This window comes from Mixophyes fleayi, chromosome 5 (genome assembly GCF_038048845.1).
Source record: "Mixophyes fleayi isolate aMixFle1 chromosome 5, aMixFle1.hap1, whole genome shotgun sequence".
Classification (NCBI taxonomy): domain Eukaryota; kingdom Metazoa; phylum Chordata; class Amphibia; order Anura; family Limnodynastidae; genus Mixophyes; species Mixophyes fleayi.
In genome coordinates, this window is record NC_134406.1 from 202,627,895 (window position 1) to 202,654,478 (window position 26,584).

Here is a 26,584-nt window from a genome sequence, read left to right on the forward strand (position 1 = left end):
AGATATAGGGGCTTACTTCTAGCAAGGGCTGCCTAGTGGGCCAAACCCAAATGAGCCTTAAATAGGCTTGATGGACAGCTGCTAAGACAACATAAGGCAATATTTTGAGACAGAACCAAAGAAGAAATAAGTTTGTGCTCGATATATCCCATATCATATATGGTACCAGCTGCGTGGCAGTAGAAATGCCTAATATATATATATATATATATATATATATATATATATCTATATCAACGTTTTTCCTGAGCACTGCATGTCTATGTGTGTTTAGCAAAATGACAACATAGGTATTAGTTCATATTTTGATCACAATATTTAAGCCTGCATCCCAGCGTCAAGGGCACCTCACTGTATTCAGATTCTACACTGACCTATATGCTTTAAACACCATTGATATGTAGTAATCGGATGTACTCACCTCCCAAGCATAGGGGCTTACACCTAACAAGGCTTGATTGTGAGCCACACACAAAATAAGGTTTTAGTTGACAGCTGCTAAGACAACGTTAAGCAGTATTTTGAAACAAAACCAGAGACGAAATACCTGGTATATTATGCATGGTACCAGCTGTATGGCAATCTACACATCCTATATGTATACAAAACAGAAAAAGACAGTTGTCATCTCTTGTCCTTACCACTCCATAAACTCCTATGTATTCCCCTATATCCAGGTGGTCAGTACATCTGTTTGTAACAGCGTTTGAAGCGTGTTATCACATGCCTGCTGGGATGTGATCAAACCCGCTTGGTCGGGGTCGATTGTGTTTGGCAACAAAGGATTTAGTATTTTTGACAAAATTTAGCTACTAATTTAAGGTCCGTTTTGAGGAAGGATATTGGCCTGTAGTTTATACAATTCAAGGGTTCTTATTTGAATTGGGGATAACTAATCTTTGAGTGAGTGGTTTCGAGGTGGAATTAAGCTCCCTCTAAAGTTTTATTAAAGAGCTGTAACAGTGAGTGATTGAGCAACAGCTTTTTAATAGGGCAAGGGAAAGCCATGAGACCCTGGTGACTTTAAGGGCTTTCGGGATTTCAAGGCTAGTTCTTCCTGTTTAATGTATCTGAGGTTCATATTACATATCGACTGATCTACAGGAGCTTACATGACCTAAGGAATTACTGAATTATGGATTTTGAGTCTCGTCTGTCAGCAAATGTATTTTGGGTGTTTTAAAGGGAGTTGTACATTTTTATGAAACTATTGTTTATCACACTACGGTCGTATATTATTTCCCTTTTTTTTCTTTTTCTTTCTTTGAGCTGGGCTTGTTTGCAAAGCTCTTTTCGCCAGTAGGGCATCTGTTTTGTTACCTTTCTTGTAACATATTTCAGTGAGCTATTAGAATTTATAGGTGTTAAATTCTCCTCCAGGCTTAATAATCGGTCTATAAATGTTTGTGGACTACGTGCGTTTCTGGGCATTCTCAAGGTTTTGGTTATCATTTGATAAGTAGGTTATACTCGCATTTATTTTCCCTATTTGTTGTTTTTGTTTGCTGTGTTCAAAGTTTATGCTGACACCTCTGAAGATGGCCTCATGGGCCCCCCAGATTGTGGGTAGCTGCAGTTCTTCAGAGAGATTGTCCTCAAAATATTCCTGCAAATCACACGTCCACTAAGAGACTCGGCTAGAGAAGAGAGAATTCTTTCAAAATATACAATAGACACTATATATAAAAATATAGACTTTCTGAAAATTATTAATCATCATTAATATCCTCATAATGTGCTCAAACTGAAATAGTCACATTCCAAATAGTATACACATAACAATGTTCCACCAACCAAAAATAAAAAATTAAAATAAAAAAATGAGGAAACTAATTAGGGCGTTGCACTGTGACACTGGCTTACCTTGGCATTAGAGAGTGGAAAAAAAAAACTAAAGGGAAAGGCGGGCACCCGCTCCTCCGAGGTGGGTCCTGGTGGCTGCAGAGCTGTACAGTGACAGTAGAGACTCCCTAATTGGCCACTTGTCCAGGAACCAGGTAAAGTAAAACATACACTTATCTGGTGGAAGGGAAACATTGGGGTCTTCATACAATTGGTGTCTATGTACTAGAATACACAAACCAATCCAAACCCCCCCTTGAAGCCACAACCATGATCTTACACAGCGCATTAAAATCCAAACCCCCACATACACCATTACTTTTCTGTAAGCTTGATACATGTGTCATCTCCTTCTCAGCTCTCCACTGCATATTCCTCCAACTCCTGCCTGTAATGCATTAATTCCCTCACTGTTCTCTCCCTCCCTGATACACTGCTAAAAAACAGAACAAAAGGGGATTATGTCTGCTAGCTTCTCTTAATGTTGTATGTAAAATAAAATATGGTATCATCATTTCAAACACCTTAATTTGCCCACCTACTTTCAAAGGAGTTTAATTTATCCATAAAAGACACTAAACTAGTTATAACATATAATCAGATGACTTCACAACTACCCTCATATGTATCATGTATTGGTGAATGCATTTCTCTCACTAATGGATGGGAAGAGGGGGAGGTATAAGTGCACATTTTTGAAATATACACCAGATAGGAGTTTGGCTTGATGGCTATTTTACTACATATGTATGTGTTTCTGTTTTATTTTTAACAGAAAAATCATCCAGAGTTTGTGAAGAACTGCAGAAGTGTTGACTTGCTGCCTCCATCATCCTCCATCCTGTTACAGGTTAGAAATAGGCACAGTGACAGAACTGATAGTAACATTGACTTATGAGGGCTAGTAATACTTTTGACTTGTATTTATATTGTCACTGTGTTTTATAAACTTTCCGAATATGTATCTGTAAATGTAAAGTGCTTAAGTTGTTCTATTAAAAATGTATTAATTAAAATAATAACTAGTGTTGTAAATCAGAATTTATTAATTTGTTTCTTTTTATTTTTCCAATTTCCTATGCCTGTTGTCTAGACCCTGTGAAGGCAGCCATTTTGTGCCAACATCCAGGAGATTGTAGCCTTAAAGTTCACTAGGAAGTTGTATCATCTCTGTGGAAGCATTCTTAGTGATTGGATAGGTTGCATATTTATGTTATATTCAGCTATGTGTAGGAGACATATGTCATACATTAAATGTAGTCCAACATCGGCATTACTTACGTTCTGTATAATGTGTAGATATATTGAAATCTCATGGCTCTGGGAAACTTGTCCATTCGCCATTTTCTTTCCCTCCTAATGCATCTGATAAATCAGAGTAACCTGCCGTGTGTACTTTTTCAACTTGCTTCTTTTTCAGAAACAAATTTATTGAAAATGTTAAATTTCAGGACGTTTTGTTACATGAGCTTTATACCCAGTATGGAAATGATGTTCCTTTAAGTGAAGCTATCCATTCCATTTATTTACTAAATTATATTCTTTAGATATGACCACAAAACACAAACCTATGTAGGTATCTGATATATTGTTCTTGTTCAGCATTATCCACTGTATAGGAAAAGTGATTCTGAATGTACCGGTGAAGACGCTGCCTCTCCAGAGGAAAAGGAAGTTCTGTTTACAGAGAAATATGACGTTCTTTCAAAAGACGCCTCTCAAAAGGTTTGTGACTGAGCCATTGTCTGTTAATGTTTGTTAATCTCTAGTCAGCACTGACCATACTGGGAAGGAGCGGTGTCGCTTGGACTTGTAATATTTAGTAATTAACCCATTCATTATGGGGATATTTTACACCTTTGTGTTTTTTTGCTTCCTGTTAATATTTTATTTAACCTAATATTTGTAACCAAGTGAATATCATATTATTTAGGGTCAGATTAGCAAAAGGGATTTGGTTAGTTTATGTGCATACATTGGGTAATTTAGTCTCTCCTCTGCTTTGTTTCTGACAGAACAGTGCATAAAATCTCCCCATTTTTGTTTTTTGTTAGTAGATTAGTGATATCTATAGAGAAATCCTGGTGCACTGATCCGGTGGTAATCATTAATACGATTACCACTATTCCCACACCCATTTCACCTACAAAAAAAAATCCTAAATTTTTAAAAAGCGATGATAAAATTTATAGACGTACCTTTAAAGCGACTCTGCAGATCACCGATGGACCCGAATGCTGACCGCAAGTGATTTTGATTGAAGAGGTGTCTGGCGCTACTGTTTACTGTCTTTGCGACTTGTATTCATCTGAATTTAAAGTGGCAATGTCGGGTTAAGTGTTTAAACACTTAACCTGCTGGGGCCCGACATTGCCACTTTAAATTCAGATGAATACAAGTCGCGATGACAGTAAACAGTAGCGCCAGACACCTCTTCAATCAAAATCACTTGCGGTCAGCATTCGGGTCCATCGGTGATCTGCAGAGTTGCTTTAAAGGTACGTCTATAAATATTAACATTGCTTTTTTTAAAAATTTCGGATTTTTTTGTAGGTGAAGTGGGTGTCGGACCTTTCGAAACCGAAAACCGTACCCAACCCCACTGATCTACCTTGCCAAGATGTCTCTATATTAGGATTAGTGATCTCTGTGGTAAATCCATCCTGGTGCACTGATCTGCCTTGCCAAGACATCCTGTGCACTGTACCTGTGGCTCTTCCTTAGTGACCTCTCTTATGACATCCTGGTGCAATGATAAGTGATCTCTCTTCTGTTGTTGCATAAAACCAGAATGGATGGGAAACTGAGTTACCTAATGCCCATGTGCTCTAGATCTTACTCTGTTTGACGTGATATTGAACAGACGCCATTTGTTATTTGCATACACCCCAGGGCTACTGGTATGTTTCCTTCACGCAGACCATATTACACAATCCATTGTGTCATTTACTGGAATAAAAAAAAAATGTAGGAAAATGTACGTCAGGATCTGCTTTATTTGTGCCCATGTGATATTGGACTTTTTGCTGAGACGATTGAGCTGAGGCAAAGCCATTGTAATATTACAACAGAGACCCTGACCATGTTATGGATAAATCTGTAATGGTCATGTGAGGTGCATAATCACAAACACCTACTCTCAATCACTTCATACATTTCACCTCCAAACGTGTACACAAATTGCCTCAACTCACACATTTATAAGTAGATCAACTCAATCCTTCCTCTGTGCACCTCCAACTGTTCTGATAAGTTTATCATGATTATTACCCGCTGTAACCTCTGCTTCGCTGCACCACCCTGGAGCCTGTAGGTATAAACTCTACCCTTTGATTAACCACACCTTCTCGAACTTTAGACGTCGGCTATGGGAAGGTTCTAAAGACACACGCTGCTTCTTTCCTGTAAGTGTTATGTAACAGAGAGTCACTTCTTGTTATGGGTGTCTGCCAGGCCTCCCCTCCAGATAACATAACAGACTGACATGTTGGATATCCGGGTTATTACACTCCACTGCCTCACTGACTGTTAGAGCAGGGGTGGGGCAAGAACGGCATTTAGACCATGTAATTGGGGAGCGCTATTGAAACTAGGACAGCCCTGGGTCCCAAACTTACCTCACTGTTAATAAAGGGGTTGGGTGCTACAGAAAGAGTGAATTTATTGTATCTACCATTTGCAGTATGTGACCTTTGTGAGATGATTGGAGAGAATAGGGGAAATGCGTGGTTTTATCAGGGAAGCACTGACCCATGCCTGCACCAGGCCCAACTTCACCACTTATTGTTTCCTTACCAAACTCTTCTTCTTGACCTTACCCTCTTGTCCCCAGGTCACAAACGCTACTTCTACTTTGTAAATTTATAATCCTACTTCCTCCTCTAGTCCCTGTCTTCCTCATGTCACTCCTATCCGCCCCTCAGTATTCCCCATTAACCTCTGGACAAATTGTTGCGCTATGCTCTTCCATACTTTACTTCTGCTGATAGTTATTTAGCGGTGTGATCCCAGCCTCAGAACTATGCTGATTGGCAGTCACTGGGCAGAGACATGCTTTTTATACCTATCCCTGGTGAACCATGGGTAAGATGGACCCGTGGCTGGCGTTATACTGATAATTTTACCTGCAGTTGAGGCCTATTTGCAGTGTAGATGAAGTGTGAAAGACGAGTGAGCATTAGTGGGTAAAGGTTCTGTGCATTGTGTTACCGTAACATGCTGGAGACTCTGCAAAGAAGCTGTGCTTGGTGCCTATCTGCAAATTAGACCTTGCAGTATTGCTGCTAATGGGATTGTTTAATGTGTGCAGACAGGATTTTATCTACTGAATGAATGTATAATAAATTTGCTAGTTTATGGCATATGAGTTGATACATCTCAAGTGTCCACATATTTATAGTTTCTCTGCTCTTATGTAGCTGCTGCAATTGGTTCAACCAAGGCTGATCTTAAGTGGCCACACACACAGTGCTTGCACAGTGCTGCATGGAGCTGTCCCGGAGATCAGCGTCCCATCATTCAGCTGGAGGAATAGAAATAACCCGAGCTTCATTATGGTATGACTCGTTAAATATGTTGTAGAATATGATGGAATTTTGTGATTTATTTAACAAATAATGCTTTATTGTATTTATATTGTTTTTCATTTCTTATAATAGAGTACAGTAACTACTTTTTGCCTCCAGAAATTTGTAGCAGTTGCTGTCTATAGACCTTATTTGGGCGCTTACAAGATTTGGACATAAACAGCGGTGACCATGCGTCACTTCTAGGCTATAATAAATGTATTAGAAGGTTGTTGTTAACTAATTAAAGGAGAACTAAGGCCATCATATCATCCTCCAGGTGCTCCAGTTTCCTCCCACAATCAAAAAAACATACTAGTAGGTTAATTGGCTGCTATCAGATTGACTCTAGTCTGTTAGGGAATTTAGATTGTAAGCGCCAATGGGGCGGGAACTGATGCGAGTTCTCTGTACAGCGCTGCGGAATTAGTGGCGCTAAATAAATAAATGGTGATTATCATATTGGGGAGAGTTTCTGAAAAAATACCATTCTGGATGGACTAGTGGATAGTAATAGCTGTGGTTTAATCAGCATTAAAAAGCTCAGAAACATGTACATGTATTAAAAAATAGTGATAAAAAACTCCTTTACCATTCATGTGTAGACTATCTGTGAAACATGTGAGGTCACTTTGCGAATGCAGTTAATACTGGGCAAGTCACATCTGCCACTAAGAAACATGACTCGATGACTAGAGCACCAACTCTTTTCAGAGAGTTGCAGGAGATGACAGAAGTAGTCTTCTGGGAATTATTACAGCTGGTTCCTGGTGATGAGCAGTCTCCTGCATTGCTGCAGAACTGAGTGCAGCATTCACTGGAATTATTAGAAGATAAGCTCAGCTGCTCAGCTTTCATACACATGTCCTTAGTCCACGACAATACTCTTTTCTATTTAGGCATAACCGACATTTAGTCCCTGCCACACAAATATTTTTGGTTGTCGGATTTAAATTTACTTTGTTTTAATGTCAGTACAATTTAGTGACCGTTGGTAACGTTAGGAGGAATTTGTGTCTGGACATTATGGTATATTCAAGTCATTTGTATTTCACAAGTATATGATGTAATGGAACCATTTATTAATGAAATGACAAACTGGTCTACATCCCTAGAGTTGCAAATTACACATTGTGGCTGATGCAGCGAGTACTGCGCCAATTTGTGCAGTGTATCTTGTAGTAAACCGCCCTGCACATGCCAAGAAAGTGTGTATACATATGTGTGGCCATATGCAGCTTTGGGTGATCTCACCACATTAGCCTGCTTCTGGAAGGGAGGGGGAGAGTTCTAATGTAGGCCGAATACTGGAAGGGCAGACCAGGAAAAATATTTTATATTTATATATATATATATATATTATATACACACACCTCAGAAAGTTGTATTATCTGCGGGCGGTCGGAGGTATAAATAAATATAAATCGGGCATAGATTAGGCTTTTGTGTGCATGTTTATGCAGAACATTGTTGTGAGACTAGAGGTTTTTTAAGTTTTACCGATGCTGAATAAGGAATGTGTTTCTTGCACCTATAACAAATGGATACAAACATGGGCGCAGGCGAGACATAAATTTCTGCGACGTGCCTGGCATAAACTCGGGCACAGATGCTGCTGGTGCCGACCTCCACAGATCTTAAGATGAGTTGTGTACGACTCAACGTATGGGCGTAAATATGCTATTTTTAGGAGCAGTTTTTAGTGTAAATTATAGCAAATGTTGCTGCTTGAGTAACCCAGGGAATTGTATGAAGTTTCTTAGTTGTCGTTACCTGAGGCCCCCACGTTGCTAGAAGAGCTCTAGCTACGATAGTGACAAAAAGTGGGATTCTTGGCGAATTTTTAAAGCATTGGGTAAGTTACCGTGTAAATGTCAGTTAGAGGATCCTAGAAACAACTTCCTGTGTTTCAAACTTAAACTTACATATTATAAGGAATAATGTTCTGTAAAATAAAAGGATATTAGAAGTTACATTCTTCTCCAGAAACTTACATGATCATGAAAATCCATGGTGACTTGTAGCATTCTTACATTTTACTATGGTAAGTGTACCGGGAGCGTATAGCAGCCTCCCGCCTCTAGAATTAGAGCCAAAATGCCATGATTCTCAGTGAATCGCAGCATCCAACTTCTTCAAGCAGGGTTTCCTTTTTTTTGTGTTCGATAAAATGTTAGGGATTTAATATTCTATTTAATAAAAAAAAAAAAAGTTAAAATACAAAATGGCATATTCAATTAAGTATAAAGATCACTGATACGTGATTCAACTGACAACACGTTACCGCGTCACCCATAGGGCTGTGAAGGGAAATCTGCGTTGTTGCTGTAAAGTACCGTCACTTTACATGCACAGCCGCGCATATCCACAATGTTTAGACTTACTTGAACATGCCCCAAATAATGACTTCAAATCTTGAAAAGGAACAAGAAAAAAAACCTTGTTTTTCAGGATCTAATAGAGGGAAAACTAAAATAGTGCATTTTGGTTGTTTTTTTTTCTTGTGGCTTTCCAATCCATAGTAAAATAAGTGCCAATAGTTTCTATGTTGTTTATAACAATGTTTGTGGCTTTTTTTTTTATTATTTGAAATAGGGGTGATTTAGTAAATCATGTAATGATGGCATGTTGGGATTAGAGTTGCCTCCATCCTGTCCTCCCAAAAATGTTTTTTTTCTTTTTCCCCCAAAGTCCTGATTGGACAGTATGGAAGAACACAGGCAGCCGACAGCCCACGATATGCCCTTAATAAAATCTCACATGGAAGCAAATTCCTTCCTGGACACTTTGGATTCCATTTCTTAACACGAGGCTGCTGTCTATTTTCAAACGCTCGTCCTTTTCCAAAGTAAAATGAGAAGGGATTTGGTCATATTTTTGCCTAGAATAAGCTTATGAAACGAAACACAGCCAGCTGTTAATGTTTAGACCACTCACATTGCAATCTCCTAGCCCAGAAAAACTAACTATTTCCTTTGTTTTAGGAGATAAATGGGTGAGCAGTGTTATTACAGTTTGTTTTTCTCCCCAGGGACTAATCACAGCTGAAGACTTTTCCCTTGAGAAATGCTTTCTGCCAACAGAGAATACAGTTCTCTACATCTACTGGGTGGCAGGTGTGCTGCTCTCCCTCTATGCTGTAACTTACTTATTGCCACCAAGTACTTTGAAGTCCTTCTGCTACACAACCAAGCAAAAGCCTGTGTAAGAATGTGAGGTGGCTACATCCTGCCCAGTACACCAGTAGTCTGTCAATATTTTTTTTTTTGCTAGAATAGACCAGTACATTTTACCAAATATATATTTATTAAATGATGTACCTGTACAATATGTGACTGTTACCTATAAATTAAGAAAAGAAAATTCCTTCATTGATTTAATAGCCATATCACCTGCTGGACAGTGTATATGCCTCTGTGTGAATTGGCCGATGGACACTTCCTTTATTGTCATCCTCGTTCAGTAGAGTAAATGTGATTGTCTATGATATTTATTGTATGTCATTTTTAAATTTGGTAAAACTTCAGCCTTAATGAAACAGGCGAGCATTTATTTTGTCACAAGTCTTTCAAAAAGTGAATGAAATGGGATGTAAACAGAGATAGCGGTATAACAAAACAAAAAAATGTCCATCCTTTACGAAATGTATAAGTTCCACTAATAAACAGTCCTAACTCTTGTTATTACAGGGGTGTAGCCAGAGGAACAAGAAATGAGGGTCTAAAAGTGGCTTCAATATGTTGCAGGAAATACCAGCACATACCCATTAAATACACCACTCTTTACTTTGGTACTCATTCCCACTGGGTTTAATGTGACTTTTCAGTCAAACAAGTTATGTGGCAAGGGGCTCCAACAAACATTATTACATGTTTTGTCTTGTAAATTAGACAAGCCAACCGTTTGCTGGCCTGTATTACGGGTAAGGCCACAAAGGCCCAGACCTATGAAGGTGGGACTAAAGGGCAGACATGCAGGACAGCAGCTACTGCTCGGCACAGCTCTTAAACACAAGCAGAAAGTCATATGTCTGAGCACTCAGCTAGTACAGCAACTGAAAATTCAGTTCTGCATACAAAAAGTGAAGACTCAAGTTGCTGATGGAGCGCTCCAAGGGACAGCATGGCTTTTTATTTCTATGCCGACAGATGATTCTGCAAAATGTCAACATACCGTATTGGAGGAATATACAAAGAGGCTGCACCAAGCCTTTCTACAACCTGTGCTGTCTCTTATAGTGCCCAACCAGTACAATATATGGAAAGATCAGTTCCAGGGATGTGAAACTGATCATTCAAGTGAATAATCAAAGCGCTATACTATCTCTTGGCGAGCCCCTTCAGTAAAGTCATTTGAAAGGTCAATTCTGGATGGGTAGAAGATCTTTCACATTGCTGTGTAACCAAGTTCCACGAGCTGGTGCGAGGGTATGGAAGTGTGGCAGAGGGCGGCACAACAGACCTGGATAATGATGAACTCGGCCCTGACTGTGATCTGGTTTTCTTCCAAGCTTTAGTGTTCAGTGCTTGCAAAATATCGCGTGGCCCCTCCCCCTACACAAGTCATAAGGAAGGCGGCAACTGGAGAACTGATGGTATTTAACAAATCTTAAGTAATGTAGTCTAGAAAGACTCGTCTTAACCGCTGTTATTGCAACAGTAATTTTAGACAATGTACAGGTTATCTCTGACATAGATAATCTAGACTCACATACATAAAACACCTAAGTATAAAATATAAAGCAGTGTAGTAGTTACTAAAAAGGACATGCCTTATTGCTACAGCAGTTCTTGCTCATATATAGATATATATATATATATCTATATATTTCTATATATAGTATTGTACCACAACTTCTTTAGAGAACATTTGCATAAATTATTCAAGTTTGAGAAATATATTCACACATATCAATTCTATAATATTTAAAATAAACCAACTTTCTAATGTGTCTCTTTATTAAAAGAGAAATGAAAATGTCATCTTGTAATTTATCAGGCTAGACAAAGATTTCCACCATTTTGTTTCCCCTCCTCGTCGTGCTGCTGCGGACAGGTAGACAAAGTTTTAACCAATGCTGCCGTAGTATTTTTGTTTTTCTTCTTTTAACATTCACAATATCCTTGCAGCAATACTGTGAATGTTGGATCCATGATGCAAAAATGATCAAAAAGATCTTCTAAAAGTAAGGTTTAAAAATAAGAATAAAATCCTTGGTTCCCACTTAAACACCACTAGGCTGCAAATATGAACAAATAAATGGAATCCAATTTGTTTTGTTTTTTTTTTGTTTTAAAGCTGAGACTCTCCACTTCCTCCTGCGCCTACACATAAAAACAGAAGTAAAACAAAAAAAAGGCATGTTTGCTGCAACAACTGGTCATTGTAGGACCTTATTTGTAAAGGTAAGTGGTTAATTTGCATAATTTATAATTTTTTTTTGTTTTCTTTTTTTTTTGTACTAAAGAGCATTTCCTTCTTTTTATATAAACCAGAAAAAAACTAAATTCTACAGATAGTTCCTACCCGCAGTCACAGCTGCAGGCAAGTTTTGACATCAAGCTGTACAGCGCAATCAAAAACATACTTACATCTTAGCTCATTTTACAGGTACAGCCATAATCAAGGCACAAAGATCTTCTACAAGTATTATTTTTTTCAATAAAGTTGTACAAAATAATATTACATTTTACATCTGTACATCATAATAAACCAGCAGTTAAAACAAAATCAAAAAAGAAAAAAAAAAAAAAAAAATCTATATAGAGGACTAACGCCCAATAATGATCTAAGGCTAAAAGATCATCTGTGGACAGAACGTATAATATCAGTGAGGGTGGTAATTTGATTTTTCTCTTCTGCCTTGACGTGAGAGGCTGAAAGCAGCTGCAGTTTGAATGCCTGAGGTGTGCAGAAACACTTAGCCACAATACACCATAAAAAATAAAAAGGTAAAAAAATTGCTTGACTTTGCCTCTTCATTACCTACTTTATGTACTGTTCCCGAAACATTCGTTATACTATTCAGTGTCACAAAAGGCCTGCAGGCCACTGCTCTGCAATGTCTCACAAGCCTCTCCCTTCACCCGAAGGCATAAAGAGCAGAGGTCACTTTACCAGTTGACCTGCAACTCTACAATGCTAACATTTGTGACATATTAATAAATATCTCTGGTGCTGCTACATTGTGTGTATATTTCCTCAACAGTTTTTTTTTTTTTTGTTTTTTTGTTTAACCTGATACAAAGTGCATTATTTCTTTATTTCCTCCATCAAGTACTCTTCAGTGTCATGTTAAAGAAAAATAGCTATAATAAAATAAAGTAAACCCACACAGGGATAAGTCTGAGCATAGCGCCATCTAAAAGATGGGTACACGTTACAAGGGCTGACGCCCGTAAGAAATAGTAAAAAACAAAACAAAAACTAAAGAACAGAGGTAGCCTAAGGCTTAGTGGAATGGTATTAAACCCTTCTTGTTCAGAGAGCCACATAAAGCAAAAGCTACTGTTCAAAAATGTTTGTCCCTTCTCTGGATGTCTGAAACCTCTACCTCAGCATAATTTAACTTAGCGCCCCTCATCCTTACCCCCCCAAAGAGGTCATTCCATCCTCCTACCCCTCACTAAAATGTGTAGATCATTATATAATTTATATCTATCTGTACACATTATATATTCTAGGATTAATAACATGAACATTAAAAAGGTGCAGTAATATTCAATAAAAAAAATTACGATTTGATATTGCCTCTCAGGACACCTCTTCTCTAGATTAATCCCACTCTTCATTCTGGAGAACTCCAGAGACAGCTGCTCGCAATGTAATGGTTTCTTGGGTAACGGGGAGTGTATAGAGGGACTGCTAATGCCTCTTATTTGAGAAAGGCCAAGTTATTCTCTTGAAACTACCCTCCAAAATGATTGCAGATGTGATGACAACACATCCTTGTGACTGCACACAGAGATGGGCAGTTCCACTTACTTTTGTTTGGTTACACTGCACAAGGTGACTAATACATATAATGTGGACAATGTCATAAAGTGTATTTGTCACCGTGACACAGTGAAGGCAGCAACTTTATGGGCTGAACGGATGCTCATGAGAAGTAATCCATCAATTTACTAGAGGTAACACCACTGAGGCACCAAATTCCTCAACCTTCAGTGACTCCTCCAGTTCCTAGTGAATTAATATGCTGATTAGTGTATACTATGGGACAGCACAGTGGTTAGCATTGCCACCTTACAGTGCTGGGGTGTAGCGTTCTACTTCCAACCATGGCCCTAGCTGTGTGGAGTTTGTATGTCCTCCCCATGTTTGCCTGGGTTTCTTCCGAGTGCTTTTCCTCCGACGCTCCAAAAACTAATTGGTAGGTTAATTGGCTGCTGACTAAAATGGAGCCGTGTGTGTATGGTAGCAAAGTTAGACTATAATCCCCGAAGAGGAAGGGACTAGTGTGTTTGACACATTCTCTGTACAGTGCTGTGTAATATGGTGGCACTATATAAATAAATGATGATGATAATGGTTCAGCCCACAAAATGTCTGTTTTCACTGTCTGTAGGTTACAGGTACATTTTAAGAAATATCAAGGTCCACTGTAATTAGAGTGAACCTGTATTATGTAGTTTATAATGAAAAACCTGAATTTTAAAGTAATAGTCTGGTCACTTTATGAACATTAGTCCCTTTTAGCAGGAGGGTGTATGTGAAGCTACTGCCCATTGCATGCTCAGCCTAGCAGGGAGTCTGTAGATGGACAGTCGTCTGGGGCACACTACATATGTAAAGTTAGGCTTGGGAGCTATTTTATGATCCTGCCTCTTACAAAAGTGGCTGCGTAGGTGAGAAGTGGCCGGGTACATGAGGTGCAAAAGCCAAAGTCTATGCTCTGAAAAAAGGCCAATAGGTTTCGTAGTTACGGGAGTGAGCAGCACTGGTTTAGGGGAATGGTTTACGAAAAAAAGGAACAGAAAAGTGTCATGTGAAAGAAAACAAAAGAAGGACACAAATCGTCCTTGCGCCTAAACGGAAAGTAAAAACTTGGTAAGAAAAAAAATCCTTGCTGAACAAAAATATCAAAATAAAAGGAAAGAAGCCTAGAAAAAAAGTGCGCTGTAGGGATGTTCCACCCTGGGTGGAGCAGTACAGAGGAAGAGAGACAGAAAAAGTAGCAAAGGATTTAAAACCACAGGCTCCACGGTGAGTACGATTACAAGAGTTCATATTGGCGGAGGTGCATTCTCTGGATGATATCTCGACAGTCATTGAAAACTCTGCGAATGTTCTCCGTGTCTACGGCGCAGGTAAAATGAGGATAGCAGTAATGTCTTCCGTCACCACTCGCCGTGCTTATCCTCTGCGTAAACAAAAGAACACATCTTAGTTTAGGTACTGTCAGAGCAGGTTATTTCATATGATCCTTTGTAGATGGAGATATATTGCAGGGGATTATTGCAATATGTTAAATGTTATCTTATACCCTGATTCAGAGACTAAATCTCATGATTGGAGGTGTGCCAATTTCACCAGGAATACCATCTCTGCTTACACCATGATGTAGTCATACAGATTGTGGCTCTGTGCCCTTCCTCTCCTACATAACATTGGCATCTATGGTGGACGTTCATTAAAGCTGCATTCATACCCACTGCTCCCCATCACTGGAGCCCGGGCTCTGTCTCACAGCAATGGCTGAATGCTGGGACTGTACGATGCGCGGAAAAGATGCATGGTCACAAGCAACAGTATCACGCTGCAAGCACGGACTTTGCAGCTTCCCATTGGTCGTTTTCCTCACACCCATCTCACGTGGCCATTTTAAAATATTGAATGGTGGTTTCCACTGTTAATCAGGAGCACAGCTTTAAGCTTTTAAAATATTTCGTATCAGATCCTTCTGTAAAGTATTTACTGACTTAGAGGGGCATAGTCAATTAGCTGCGATGTTCCTGCCAACATTATGGCTGCGCACATTACAAGTACTATAGTACTTCAATATTGCAGATTTCTACTCGCACCTCTACGAGGGGCCAAGAGATATCTGTGATGTTACATCTCTGCGGAGTGCCTTTGGACCATTCCGGGGGCACGCCGCGACTAGCTGAATATGTCCCCTAATGTTACATCAGGGGCGGACCTAGATTTTATGTTTAGGGGGGGCGATTTTGCATAATCACTCCCCTCGTTTACTGATTGGCTGGCCCACCCCCTCCCGGTTTGATCGGCGGCTGGGACCACTCCGATTGTCTTGGCCCACATTTAGCCCCGCCTTCCGCTTGCGATTAGCCCCCCCCTGGATCCGCACTCTGTTACATGGTCTTAAGAATCAAACAGTTATCAACAAAACTGATGGCAGTCAAAAAGACTCATTGGGGGTTATACATAAATTGCGTTTTGTAGTAGTAGTTTATTGGACTAAATGCATTTTGGGGCAAGAACATTTTAAATGCTAAAAAATAGAATTTTACAATCACTTTCTGAATGTAGCTCATTTTAAAGCTACCTTACACTTTTTTAAAATGGAAAAAACAAGTTTTTAAACAACTTTCTGTATGTACATCATCTTATTGCTATTTCTTTTATAGCATCAAAAATTAAGAAAACCTAATTTAAAGTAAAATCACTCCTATTTTTTTTTTTTTTAACTCCATAAATCATACAAGACATTTTTATAGAACAAACAAAAAGAGCCAAGAGAGATATTGCGTTAGAAAGTCCTGGTCTGTTTGTGGTTTCAATAAAACAAAACTGTGTGGTCTACTATCTGTCCTAATTGTGGATGAGAAGAAACACGGCATTTGAACACTTACTAAAAACTCATCACGGATGAAAAACTTGGCCCTTGTCACTTTGGGATCCTCTCCTGCATCTGGTTGTGCTGCAAACGAAATTTAGAAAAATAAGTACAATGTTAGCATATATATATGTACAATATTCTCTGTACAATGCTGCACAATATGGTGGAGATAGATAGATATTATCTCTCTCTCTCAAATATATATTTATATTTATTTATTTGTGGTGTTTTTGCCTACAATAGTGATCATTACAGAGACTGCAGCATTGGTGTAGTAAGGGCTGAGATTATTGAAAGTGGATTCACCTCCTGTTAAATGTATGCAGAGTAACAGGTCATGTGCGGATTACAATAAATATCTTTATTTTAGACAGGTCCATTGTGCTTTCAGTAGTCAATTCTTACCATCGTCGGGTACAGTGTAGCGCACATATTCTGGAAAATAATCTTCTATTTTCGATTTTCCTGCCAAGACCTTTTCAGCTAGCATGTCTTGTTTGTTCAAAAATAAAATTACGGAAATAGTTCGTAACCACCTGTTGAAAGGATGAAACATATTTAAGAGATATTCTGGACCCTTACCATGATCTGCAATGGAAAGCTGCATGGACATCAGAACCAAAAGATGACATTCCACGATGACTTACATAACAAATTATATGAAAATATAACTGCTCTATTCAGGTCTGAATGACACCTTCTCATTCAGTAAATTCTAAGCAGGCTTGTATACCAACAAATCAGAGTGCACCCTGAAGCCATCTCTTTGTTATATATTGTTATATATTGGACAAAAGGAACATAAAAAATTAATACATATATAATTACTATATTGTTTGCTGTCATGTATGTGTGTTTCATGTACTGTACGCCATCACAAGTGGATTTTTTTTCTGATATAATATATATATTTTATACTAAGTGACATACTATGCTAAGTAAGCGGGTGTAGTAATTGATGCATGCCTTTCATTTGTCGAAAACTATTCATTTTAGGCTTTTGTACAATCAACATTACATTTATTTTTGGCAACTTCACAGCTTGTATACTTTTAGATGGGACCCCAAGTGTCAGTGTGCCAAAGTTCTGGGACCCCAAGATGCGGTTTCTAATGTATTGCTTATTTGTCAATCAGGAGGCCACAGCCGCAGACTCCATGGCCCTCCTTGGGCTGCTGACCAATGGATAGAGGTACCTGTGCTCTAGATAAAGATTTCAGCATTTACAAAATATAGCATTGTACCTGTTGTTCCAGATACTTTTGAACAGGTCCAGTGCTTCTCGTAGTCTGTTTGTGTTATTGTCTTCTCTTATAACCATGTTGTAACTGCTACTCGCAACTACAAAAATGATTGCTGTGACATCTAGGACAGAGAAAAAGCCATTACACTATGTACATCCACCGATTAATAAAGCAAAATGAAGTTGCTGTACACTGATTATAATGCGAATAAGAAGTGGTCCTTGGTATGTAGAGTGCCAGGTATAAGAAAAGGACGTATTTAATTTGAGGGATGCCCCAAGTCCAAGTTTCTGCAAATCCCAAAGGTTTTCAAGCAAGATTTATGTTTGACCAAAATCTTAGGATTTGGACCCTGAATCCTGATCTCCCTGTGATATCAATGCACAGGGCACAAGATAAAAATTACAGATAAGATTTACGTTTCAGGCCTTGCTTAGTTTTCATATGCAGTTTGGTATTCAGCCAAAAGCAAAAAAATTGATTTTCTGCATCCCTAGTTTAACTATATAACACTACTAATACAGGGCAGTATTACCTGTATCTAGTATCACTGGTTATTCCTTACACACTGCGTTACTGCTACATTAGCACTGTCTGAATTACTTCCCGTCATTTCTCATAGTACTAGTACTGTCTGATACAAATTATTTCTCAAAAGGTGTAAGTAAAAAACAATGGTGGTTGTCACAAAAGTTGCCATTGTAGTATAAAATACATAGCTATGTCATTTGTAACATTATTTGTGATCTCCGTAACTAAATGCCGGCAATTCAGTCAAGTAAATATTGTTGAATATTGTCAATATTCAACAATTGTCAATACTCTGACATTTAATAATTCTCCTTCCTCTATTAATCAGACGGTTTTCTAGTCTGTACTTATCAGAAAGGTTGTACAAAACTTGCACATTACAAATTAATGAACTGAGATCTAAAAAAAAGGCCAGTGGGAATAATTTGAAAAAGCAAACAGCAACCTACCATTAAAACATTGGATCCACTTTCGTCTCTCGTCTCTTTGTCCTCCTACGTCAAACATGCTGTTGAAAGACACAAGTAACACACTGTTAGCAGGAATGGCTTGTCACTTAGGATGCTTTAGGACACACAGTAGGTTCATTCCCATATACTATATGTAGAGCCCATTACAATACCACAAACTGAGAGTTGTGCAAGTGTGTGATGGGCTAGGAGTGTGGCGTTTGGCTGTGATGTCACACTCCCACTCTGAGGAGCAGCGTGGGTAGGAGGTCCTGCTGAGTATATAATGCTATGAATGATGCCAAAGTAAGGAAAGTAAGGTGTTGTATTTCTCATGTGATTTTCATCTGTTTTACATGTGTCACAAAATATGTGACCAGTAGAAGGAAGGTACAGTGGTCTATGCACAGGTCTCATGTATTCCAATCATTACATATTGTGGTATCAGGCAAACTATTGTTTCATATGTATTATGTAAAACACTAAGGGGTGTATTCAATTGTTAGTGGTAACGCTGATAAACGGGCGCTCAAAAAATCTTAGCGTTAATACGGTAATTACTCGCGGAATTTCAGCTCGCCGCTCAGCGAGCTGAAATACCGCGAGTAAACTACTGTATTAACACTTTTCGCGCGCAATATTACCGTATAAACGGTAATATTTTTTGAGCGCTTGTTTTTTAGCGTTACCGCTAACAATTGAATACGCCCCTAACACTGCTATTAGTAACTGTTGCTAGCTACCGGCTTCCAGAAATAAAGGAAGTCGCAGACGGTGTAATGCTCCGAGTGTGCGTTCAAAGACAAGCAAAAAAAAGGTATCTGCTCTTTATACAATATTTGTCTTTTGTGTTGGTTATAATACACATTGCTTTGGACTGCAGTTATACCTGGTACAGATTCCACACAGACATATTTGTGTTTACCGATATACATACATCCTAGTCTAACTCGAAGCAGTCTGGAACTCAACAACCACAACTTCCATTATTTTAAATGCCACAAAATTGGTGTAAAAAACAAACAATAGGAATAAAAATAACTGGAGCACTCACTGGAAATTTACTTTGTCTACTTGAAATCGCGTTTCAAAAATCCCTGATGTCAAAACTCTGCATCTTAATAAATCCTGTAAGATAAGATAATAACATTGATCACACATAAATACTAAAACATATTCTATTGGTCACATGTATGTAGTCACCCACAGTACGAGTGTCAATGTGACCAATGTACAAGCATAAGGCCATCAGGGCTATTTACACTGCACATAACTGGCCACTTAATGTTACGAGTATGCCATTACCACACAGAGTATTACTACAAGTGCTGCAGTGGCTAATCCACGTGACCAAGCCGATCATATAGAACTAATCGATCTTATAGCCGATGTATGACATTACGCCCAGTTGTGTACATAACTTGCTTGATTTGTTTTAAGTGAGAAAAACAAGAGATACAGAATCAGGGCCATTTAGGACTTATCCCTGGCCATGATCAGCGAGCCCTTAAGTTTGTATGCAACACAAAATTTATATTTTTCAACTTTATCCTAAAATACTGGAGTATCACATGCTTCCAGATCTATGCAGTCTGCGATGATTAACACTTTTAGGGCTTGTACACAAACTGGTGTTAACATTATGTGTTCTAGGAGCCTGATAAATATGCTTTAATGTAAATCAATGGTCCTCTACACCTGGCCTCGCCAACCTGTGGCTCTCCAGGTGTTCTGGGACTAGTAGTTTCACCATACCTAGTCCCAGCTAATGACTGGCCATCTACTGGCAAAGCATGCTGGGGCTTGTAGTTTTACAACTGGGAAGCCACAGGTTGGCCAGGACTGCTCTACACAAATGCTTTCTGGCCAGCGGTCACATTGACTTGCATCGGTTTCAATGTTGCCTGCAGCATTTACAAGCATTAATGGTTGGTACAATATAATGGAAGATTATGGGAGCACTCACTATGCTGCAGAGATGGTTTGAGAACATGTTTGGAATGCTCTGATAAAATAGAGCACAAAGTACAAAATAAGCCTTCTTAATGCCTGTGTACACAAGCCCTTAGACTTATGCCTATAGTTACGTTTACATTTGGGGTATAGTTTAGACTCATGTTGTGGGTAAAGGACAAGAAACTCTTAGCACAGCTTATTAATGAAAGGCTGAGGTCTCGTCTTGCCTGGCAATATTCAATTTATTACTACAAATTAGCCTGTGGTATACATAATAGGGTAGGCTATTCAGTGTATGACTTACTGAACTATCACCTCATGGATTGTCAGTTTACACCATTCACATGATAGATGTGCCCTAAAACACCGCTTACCTGATCTGTCGGTGTGTAGTCATTTAGTCTGACATGGTCGATTCTCTCTAGAAAGCTAAAAACAAAACACAAATTGTTACTAGTGAACATAACTCACCAAGATATGCATTTGGTTATTTCACATGTACACGATATATAAAATCCATACATCTGTGAGATTTCTGATGTTTTCTAGACCAAATTTAAAAGGAAACCTGAACACACAATGTTTGTACTTTCACTTCAAATGCTTAACCACTAGGTGGCGGAAGACAACTATATCAAGGACCTGCAAAGGTTTTCAGCTGAGGAAAGGAGGGAGTCTTTCTATCAAGCACAATAACACCCAGTCTGTTACACAACACATACTTGGGGCTCCCTCCCATGTGTTCCAGTTTTCCCAGCTGAGATCTTTAATGTTATTTCTCTTATTTCCCCATTATTTAGACTGCTGAGGAATCGCACCAGTATATGTAGAGATATAATTCTATGTCTGTCTCACATCATTGAGCACAGTGTATCTTAACTCCAGTCCTCATGCACCGCCAACACCTCGTGTTTTCAGGATTTCGTTAATCATGCCCAGGTGACTTCGTCCACTTATTATCCCACCTGCTTCCACAGACAGAAATCCTCAAAACATGAACTGTTAGCGGTGTGTGAACATGGTATATACTGTCTTTTATTTTATTTTTTGGCCTGAGCAACAAGTTTTTTGTTTCAAAATTACGGGAGCATTACACATGCTAAGAATAACAAGACATCTTAAAAGATGAGTTGGGCAAACCTGAAGCAGAAGACTCAACACCACCACAGGAGTTACATTTATTTTTCTTAATCCCCCCTAACTTGCTACTGGTGTAATAGTACCCTTATATCATCTGTGAGCTTCAACCTTCATCGCGACTCATCTGTAGAACAGATAATTAAAGATCTTTTCTTCTATTTGGTGCTGTCTGCCAGGCCTGCATTTCTATTGCTCTCATCCTTTCCACAACTCTGGACCCCATTCCCTAGGCAGGCAGACTATTCTACACGACCATACAGAACCATATACCAGTTTACTCTTCTCAGGGCTAATTTTCAAAAATGTATATATTTATCATAAATAGCGCAGAGAAGTTCACGTTCAAATCTACACGTTACTTTTAAGTCTCAAATAAGGCAAATCAATTAAAGGATCCTCTATGCACTTATATTGTTAATTTTGCTGCATCAAGAGTCTTAATTATGTGAAAGTAAGTATTGTGAGGAAACAATTTTTGGTGGGGACTATCCTGAGAAAACCATGGAAATCCTATCCGTGATGGCATTGCCTCCTACTGAATTGACAAACTGCGTTCCCATGAAACTTGTGTTAGCCCACAAAATGGAAGTTCTCACTGTGTGTAGGTACATTTTAAATGTGAAGAATTTCTGTTTCAGTGTAATGTTTCTCTCTAGACAAATCACTTTAGTTTCTAGTACATTCACTGCTCAAGAAGGACCAGAAACCAATCAATACTCTGGTGAAGAAATGATTTCACCAAACTGCTGCCATAGCTACCACAAGATGTCCTCTAGTAATGATACAGAGTAATGATACAGATAAGAGTACTAGCTCCATTTTTTAATGCAAACTGCAATCAATTCAGAGATATATATATATATATATATATATATATATATATATATATATATATATATATATATATATATATATATATATATAATATAAATGTCTAGTGGCGTGTGTTAGTCTGTCTGTGTGTGGAAAAAAAACAACCCAAGCTGCAGCACCACCTGCTGGGCAGAGTTATACACTGACCTATATATTTCTTGAAGGAGAAGTGACAGTTGGGAGTGGTTGGTGGTTGCCGGGGGTGACAGTGGGGAGTTTTTAACACCTTAAGTAGCTTGATTTGACTAGAATGCATGAGTATCATGCAAGGGTTAACTGACCTACTAAATTCTTAGTGTGTGCGGAAAAAACCCCTCAAAAAGGGCTGAAATTTGGTATACTGACATTATTGATGAGTTGAGGGGTCAAACTCATTTTCGTGAGGTAATTTTACCTCATGAACACACATGTGTACAGTGGCGGATCCAGGGGGGTGCGATCGGGGCAATCGCCCCCCCTAGCAGGGGTTTGCTGCCGACGGCTGCACAGTATGTGCAGGTCCGTTTGGCAGTGACAGTGTTCTGCCCGGCTGCTCTGATTGTGTTTTAAACACACTGTCCCTGCCTGTCACTGCCGAGCAGACCTGCACATACTGTGCAGCTCCCGGCAGCCTCAGAAGTCGGAAAGGGGGCGGGGCCTAAATCGCCCCGCCCTAACATCCCCCCGGGGAACAAACATTTTCTAGATCTGCCCCTGCATGTGTAGCGGTGTGTGTTATTGTGTGTGTGTGTCTGTGGAAAAAAATATTTTCTCAGAAAGGGCTCATCCAAATGACCTGAAGTTTGGTATACTGACATTATTTGACAAAAAAATGCATGAGTATCATGCACGGGTTAACTTATATATATATATATATATCAATTACAACCTGGTCAGATTTGTAGAGAGCTTGATTACAACATGAGAGAATGTTATACAATGTAAGGGACAGCTGTCAAAGTACAGCCCTGAAACACAGTGGACCCTCGTGTTTCATGCCAAAATAACCCTTCACTGTATTCCAATGACGGCGGGACAAGGTTAACCTGATTATGTTGTGCAACAGACATTGTATTGTAGGGTTCACCTACATCCATTCCATTCTTTCACCAAAATATTTACATTTGACAATTACATTCCTGTCAGGATTACAAGTGGGCGCAGTATGTACCGCCACAGCCAGCTCTGCGATCTGGTCCTCCAGGATATCGCCAGTTCCATATTAACAAGCAACATGCGTTTTCTTGTTCACTGAACCACTTACAAGTGTATCCCCCTAACGGCAGCCGCAGTTACAGGAGCTGTGCTGTAATTCCTGCTGAATTATCCGCCATTGTCATTTTGCGCAATGTAAAATATTTGCAGATTTCTGTTATTTCTATGAAAATACAAAATGTACTGGAATAAAAAAAGAACGTATGGAAGGGAGAGTATGTATAATGTCCCATGCTGCACTATTTGAGAGTCAAACAGGGCATTAAAACACCAAAATCGCTTCCAGTTTTTCATTGTTGAACAGTGGAAAATACATTGAAAGAGCTGTGCTTCTAGTCTGGCTCATAGTACATGTACTGGAAGTCATTCATAAAGATCAAAACGTCTGCTCAACAGCGCAAATACAGCTTTGGACCATACTGGCCTACGGTTTGGACCTCCCCTCTGCATCGAATCGTGTAATCAAGGCCACGCCCACTTCTGAAGGAGTTTCCCGCACTTTTCGGGAGACTGGGCAAGTGCTTTGAACCGCCGTGTAAATCAACAAGATTAGGACCTCTGCAGTCTCAACTCCCCAAAACTATTGTTAACCACTTTATTAAACATAAACTAAAATCTTATTTCTTGATCTGTAGTATAAAGGGGATAAAAATAAATGGGGATTCATCTTCCCATTTGGACTATGTCAGATCAAGAAAGAAAATATTTTACATTTGATCAAGTGGTGAACAAAGGTTTTAGGGAGATTTTTATCCAACTGAAGTTTATATGAAAAGTGTGTATTTCATATAAACTTCATCATTTATTTATTTATTTAGCGCTACTGATTCCACAGCACAGTCAGAGCTTACAGTCTAAATTCCCTAACACACACACACACACACACAGACAGACAGACAGACAGACAGACAGACAGACAGACCAAGGTCAATTTGATAGCAGCTAATTAACCTACTAGGATGTTTCTGGATTGTGGGAGGAAACCCACACAAACACGAGGAGAACATACAAACTACACACAGATAAGGCCATGGTCGGGAATCGAACTCATGACCCCAGTGCTGTGAGGCAGAAGTGCTAACCACTAGGCCACCGTGCTGCCCGCATTTGACATTCGCCAACTGTGGGGGGGGGGGGGGGGGGGATTGAGAGAAAAGGTCCTTGTGTGTAAATTTTTCTTTTTTAAATAAACAATAAAAAACGAAAAAGTGTCTACACCGACTCCTTAGCCAGACCTACGCTGAGCTGTCTGGGCAGGTTTTCAATATGACAGGGAAACCCCACACTCGTGGTTATTATGAAAACCTGCCCAGATGCTGGTAAATAGGGCTTAACGGAGCAGTGTTTTAGGAGAAAACAAAAACGTTATTCATTTGGAAAGGGTGGTGCTACAGGGGTAAGAGACGTTTAACGTTTGCACAGTGCACTTCCTGTCTGATGTGTGAACCATTGAGGTACCAAGTTGTTTTGTAATGCACATTGGGAACACCTTGTAAATTATGTCTGTTACATCATACTTGCCTACTCTCCCGGAATTCCTGGGAGGCTCCCTAATTTCGGAGAGTCCTCCTGGAAGAGTAGGCAAACCTAACGGATTCATTAAGCCCCGCCCCACTATTAAATGCCTTGAATATTGGCATTTTATAGTGGGCGGGGCTATTGTGACATCACCACGACCCCGTCACATGACTTCTCCCCTGGAATCTCCCAGGAAAGAAGTTTTGAAAATTGGCATGTATGTGTTACATTCAAGGCTTGTTCAAACTGTGCCAAAAAATGCTAGCCAACAACAACTGGAGCTCCACAGGTTACACATGCGTGCGCTTCAAATCCACCCGAACGACAACAACTTGCATTAGAACATTTGGAAATACTGTGCAGGAAAAATAAAAATAAAATAGCCTTAACTTTCTGATTTTATTTTTGCGGGTATAAAAACACCACCACCACCTAAAATCTCCCCAATGAGATAAAATGTCGAGCCTGCAAGATTTATGTGGGAAAGTGTAAAATCTGGTTAGGATTCATACACATGTCACAGTATCTAAATATTGACACAGAAAAAGTTTAAACAGCGTGGAATAGCAGTAACACTGACATAACCGGAGAGGAAACGGAAACAAAGAGGTTCTTAGGGGGGCTCATTAATTATATAAACTCTGAGAACTGTCCTCACACTCAGTGATTTACTGCCTCCTTCCTGGCCTCATGTCAGATATTACAGCGGCATCTACCTTACAGAGGTGCTTCTTCTCTACAGAAAAATTAACATAAACCTTACTATCAGAGTCACAATCACTTTTAAAGTCCTTGCAAAACAGTGATTAACGGCAGTCAAAGTGTTAATACTCATACTGAATTGTTTTTTTTATCATATACATTTCTTTAGTGTTACTTTTAAAAGAAATAGTATTTTGTTCTACCTAATTAGATTTGGCACATGCAAAGTACTATACATGGATGTGCCAAAATGTAAAATATGGAGAGAAAGTAAAAACATGTAATATGGCTAAAATTTAAGATGCTGTCAGTTTTCAACCTAAATGGCCACAAATCACTGTGTATATGACCCCAAAACGACTACCTGTCAACATTTGGTTTATTGGGAAGGATGGTAAAACGTGTCACATAAGGACTGTACCTGATGTATATGCAGTCATGGTCCAACTGTGCTAACGGTGCCCTGAAGGATTCAACCCTAGAGCAGAACAGCCAGATCTGTCAGATGTGCCTGCACACATGTATGATCATATCAGACGAGATCCAACTGCTTGGTGGTCTGATAGAGTACCCAGCCCGGCCTGGGGATGGTCAGCATAATGCTTAAGCATGCAGTGACCGTTTCAGTCTGTACATATGGTTAGTATGGCCGCTCAGCACACCACTCTTATGGGCTTCCGTAAACAATGAATGAATTATTTTTAAAGTTGTTGTGTACAGTGGAAATAACTTTGTGAGAAACTACTGAAATGAACCTCACTTTGGTAT

General features: G+C 39.2%; 2 protein-coding genes across 5 annotated transcripts in view; one reads left to right on the forward strand and one right to left on the reverse strand.

Annotated features, from left to right (window-relative positions):
- Positions 1-9,945, forward strand: part of MPPE1 (metallophosphoesterase 1) — a 34,913-nt gene extending 24,968 nt beyond the window's left edge. For all 3 annotated transcript variants that reach the window (XM_075213283.1, XM_075213284.1, XM_075213285.1), the window contains 4 exons: positions 2,618-2,692; positions 3,445-3,567; positions 6,261-6,398; positions 9,439-9,945. In XM_075213283.1, the coding sequence (XP_075069384.1) occupies positions 2,618-2,692; positions 3,445-3,567; positions 6,261-6,398; positions 9,439-9,615 (513 nt within the window). In that variant the 3' untranslated portion in view covers positions 9,616-9,945. The remainder of the gene's footprint in view (positions 1-2,617; positions 2,693-3,444; positions 3,568-6,260; positions 6,399-9,438) is intronic.
- Positions 9,946-11,347: 1,402 nt separating this feature from the next.
- Positions 11,348-26,584, reverse strand: part of GNAL (G protein subunit alpha L) — a 190,733-nt gene continuing 175,496 nt past the window's right edge. For both annotated transcript variants that reach the window (XM_075213281.1, XM_075213282.1), the window contains exons 6-12: positions 20,764-20,818; positions 19,488-19,561; positions 18,434-18,492; positions 17,454-17,574; positions 16,615-16,745; positions 16,223-16,290; positions 11,348-14,769 (exon numbers count right to left, since the gene is read on the reverse strand). In XM_075213281.1, the coding sequence (XP_075069382.1) occupies positions 14,623-14,769; positions 16,223-16,290; positions 16,615-16,745; positions 17,454-17,574; positions 18,434-18,492; positions 19,488-19,561; positions 20,764-20,818 (655 nt within the window). In that variant the 3' untranslated portion in view covers positions 11,348-14,622. The remainder of the gene's footprint in view (positions 14,770-16,222; positions 16,291-16,614; positions 16,746-17,453; positions 17,575-18,433; positions 18,493-19,487; positions 19,562-20,763; positions 20,819-26,584) is intronic.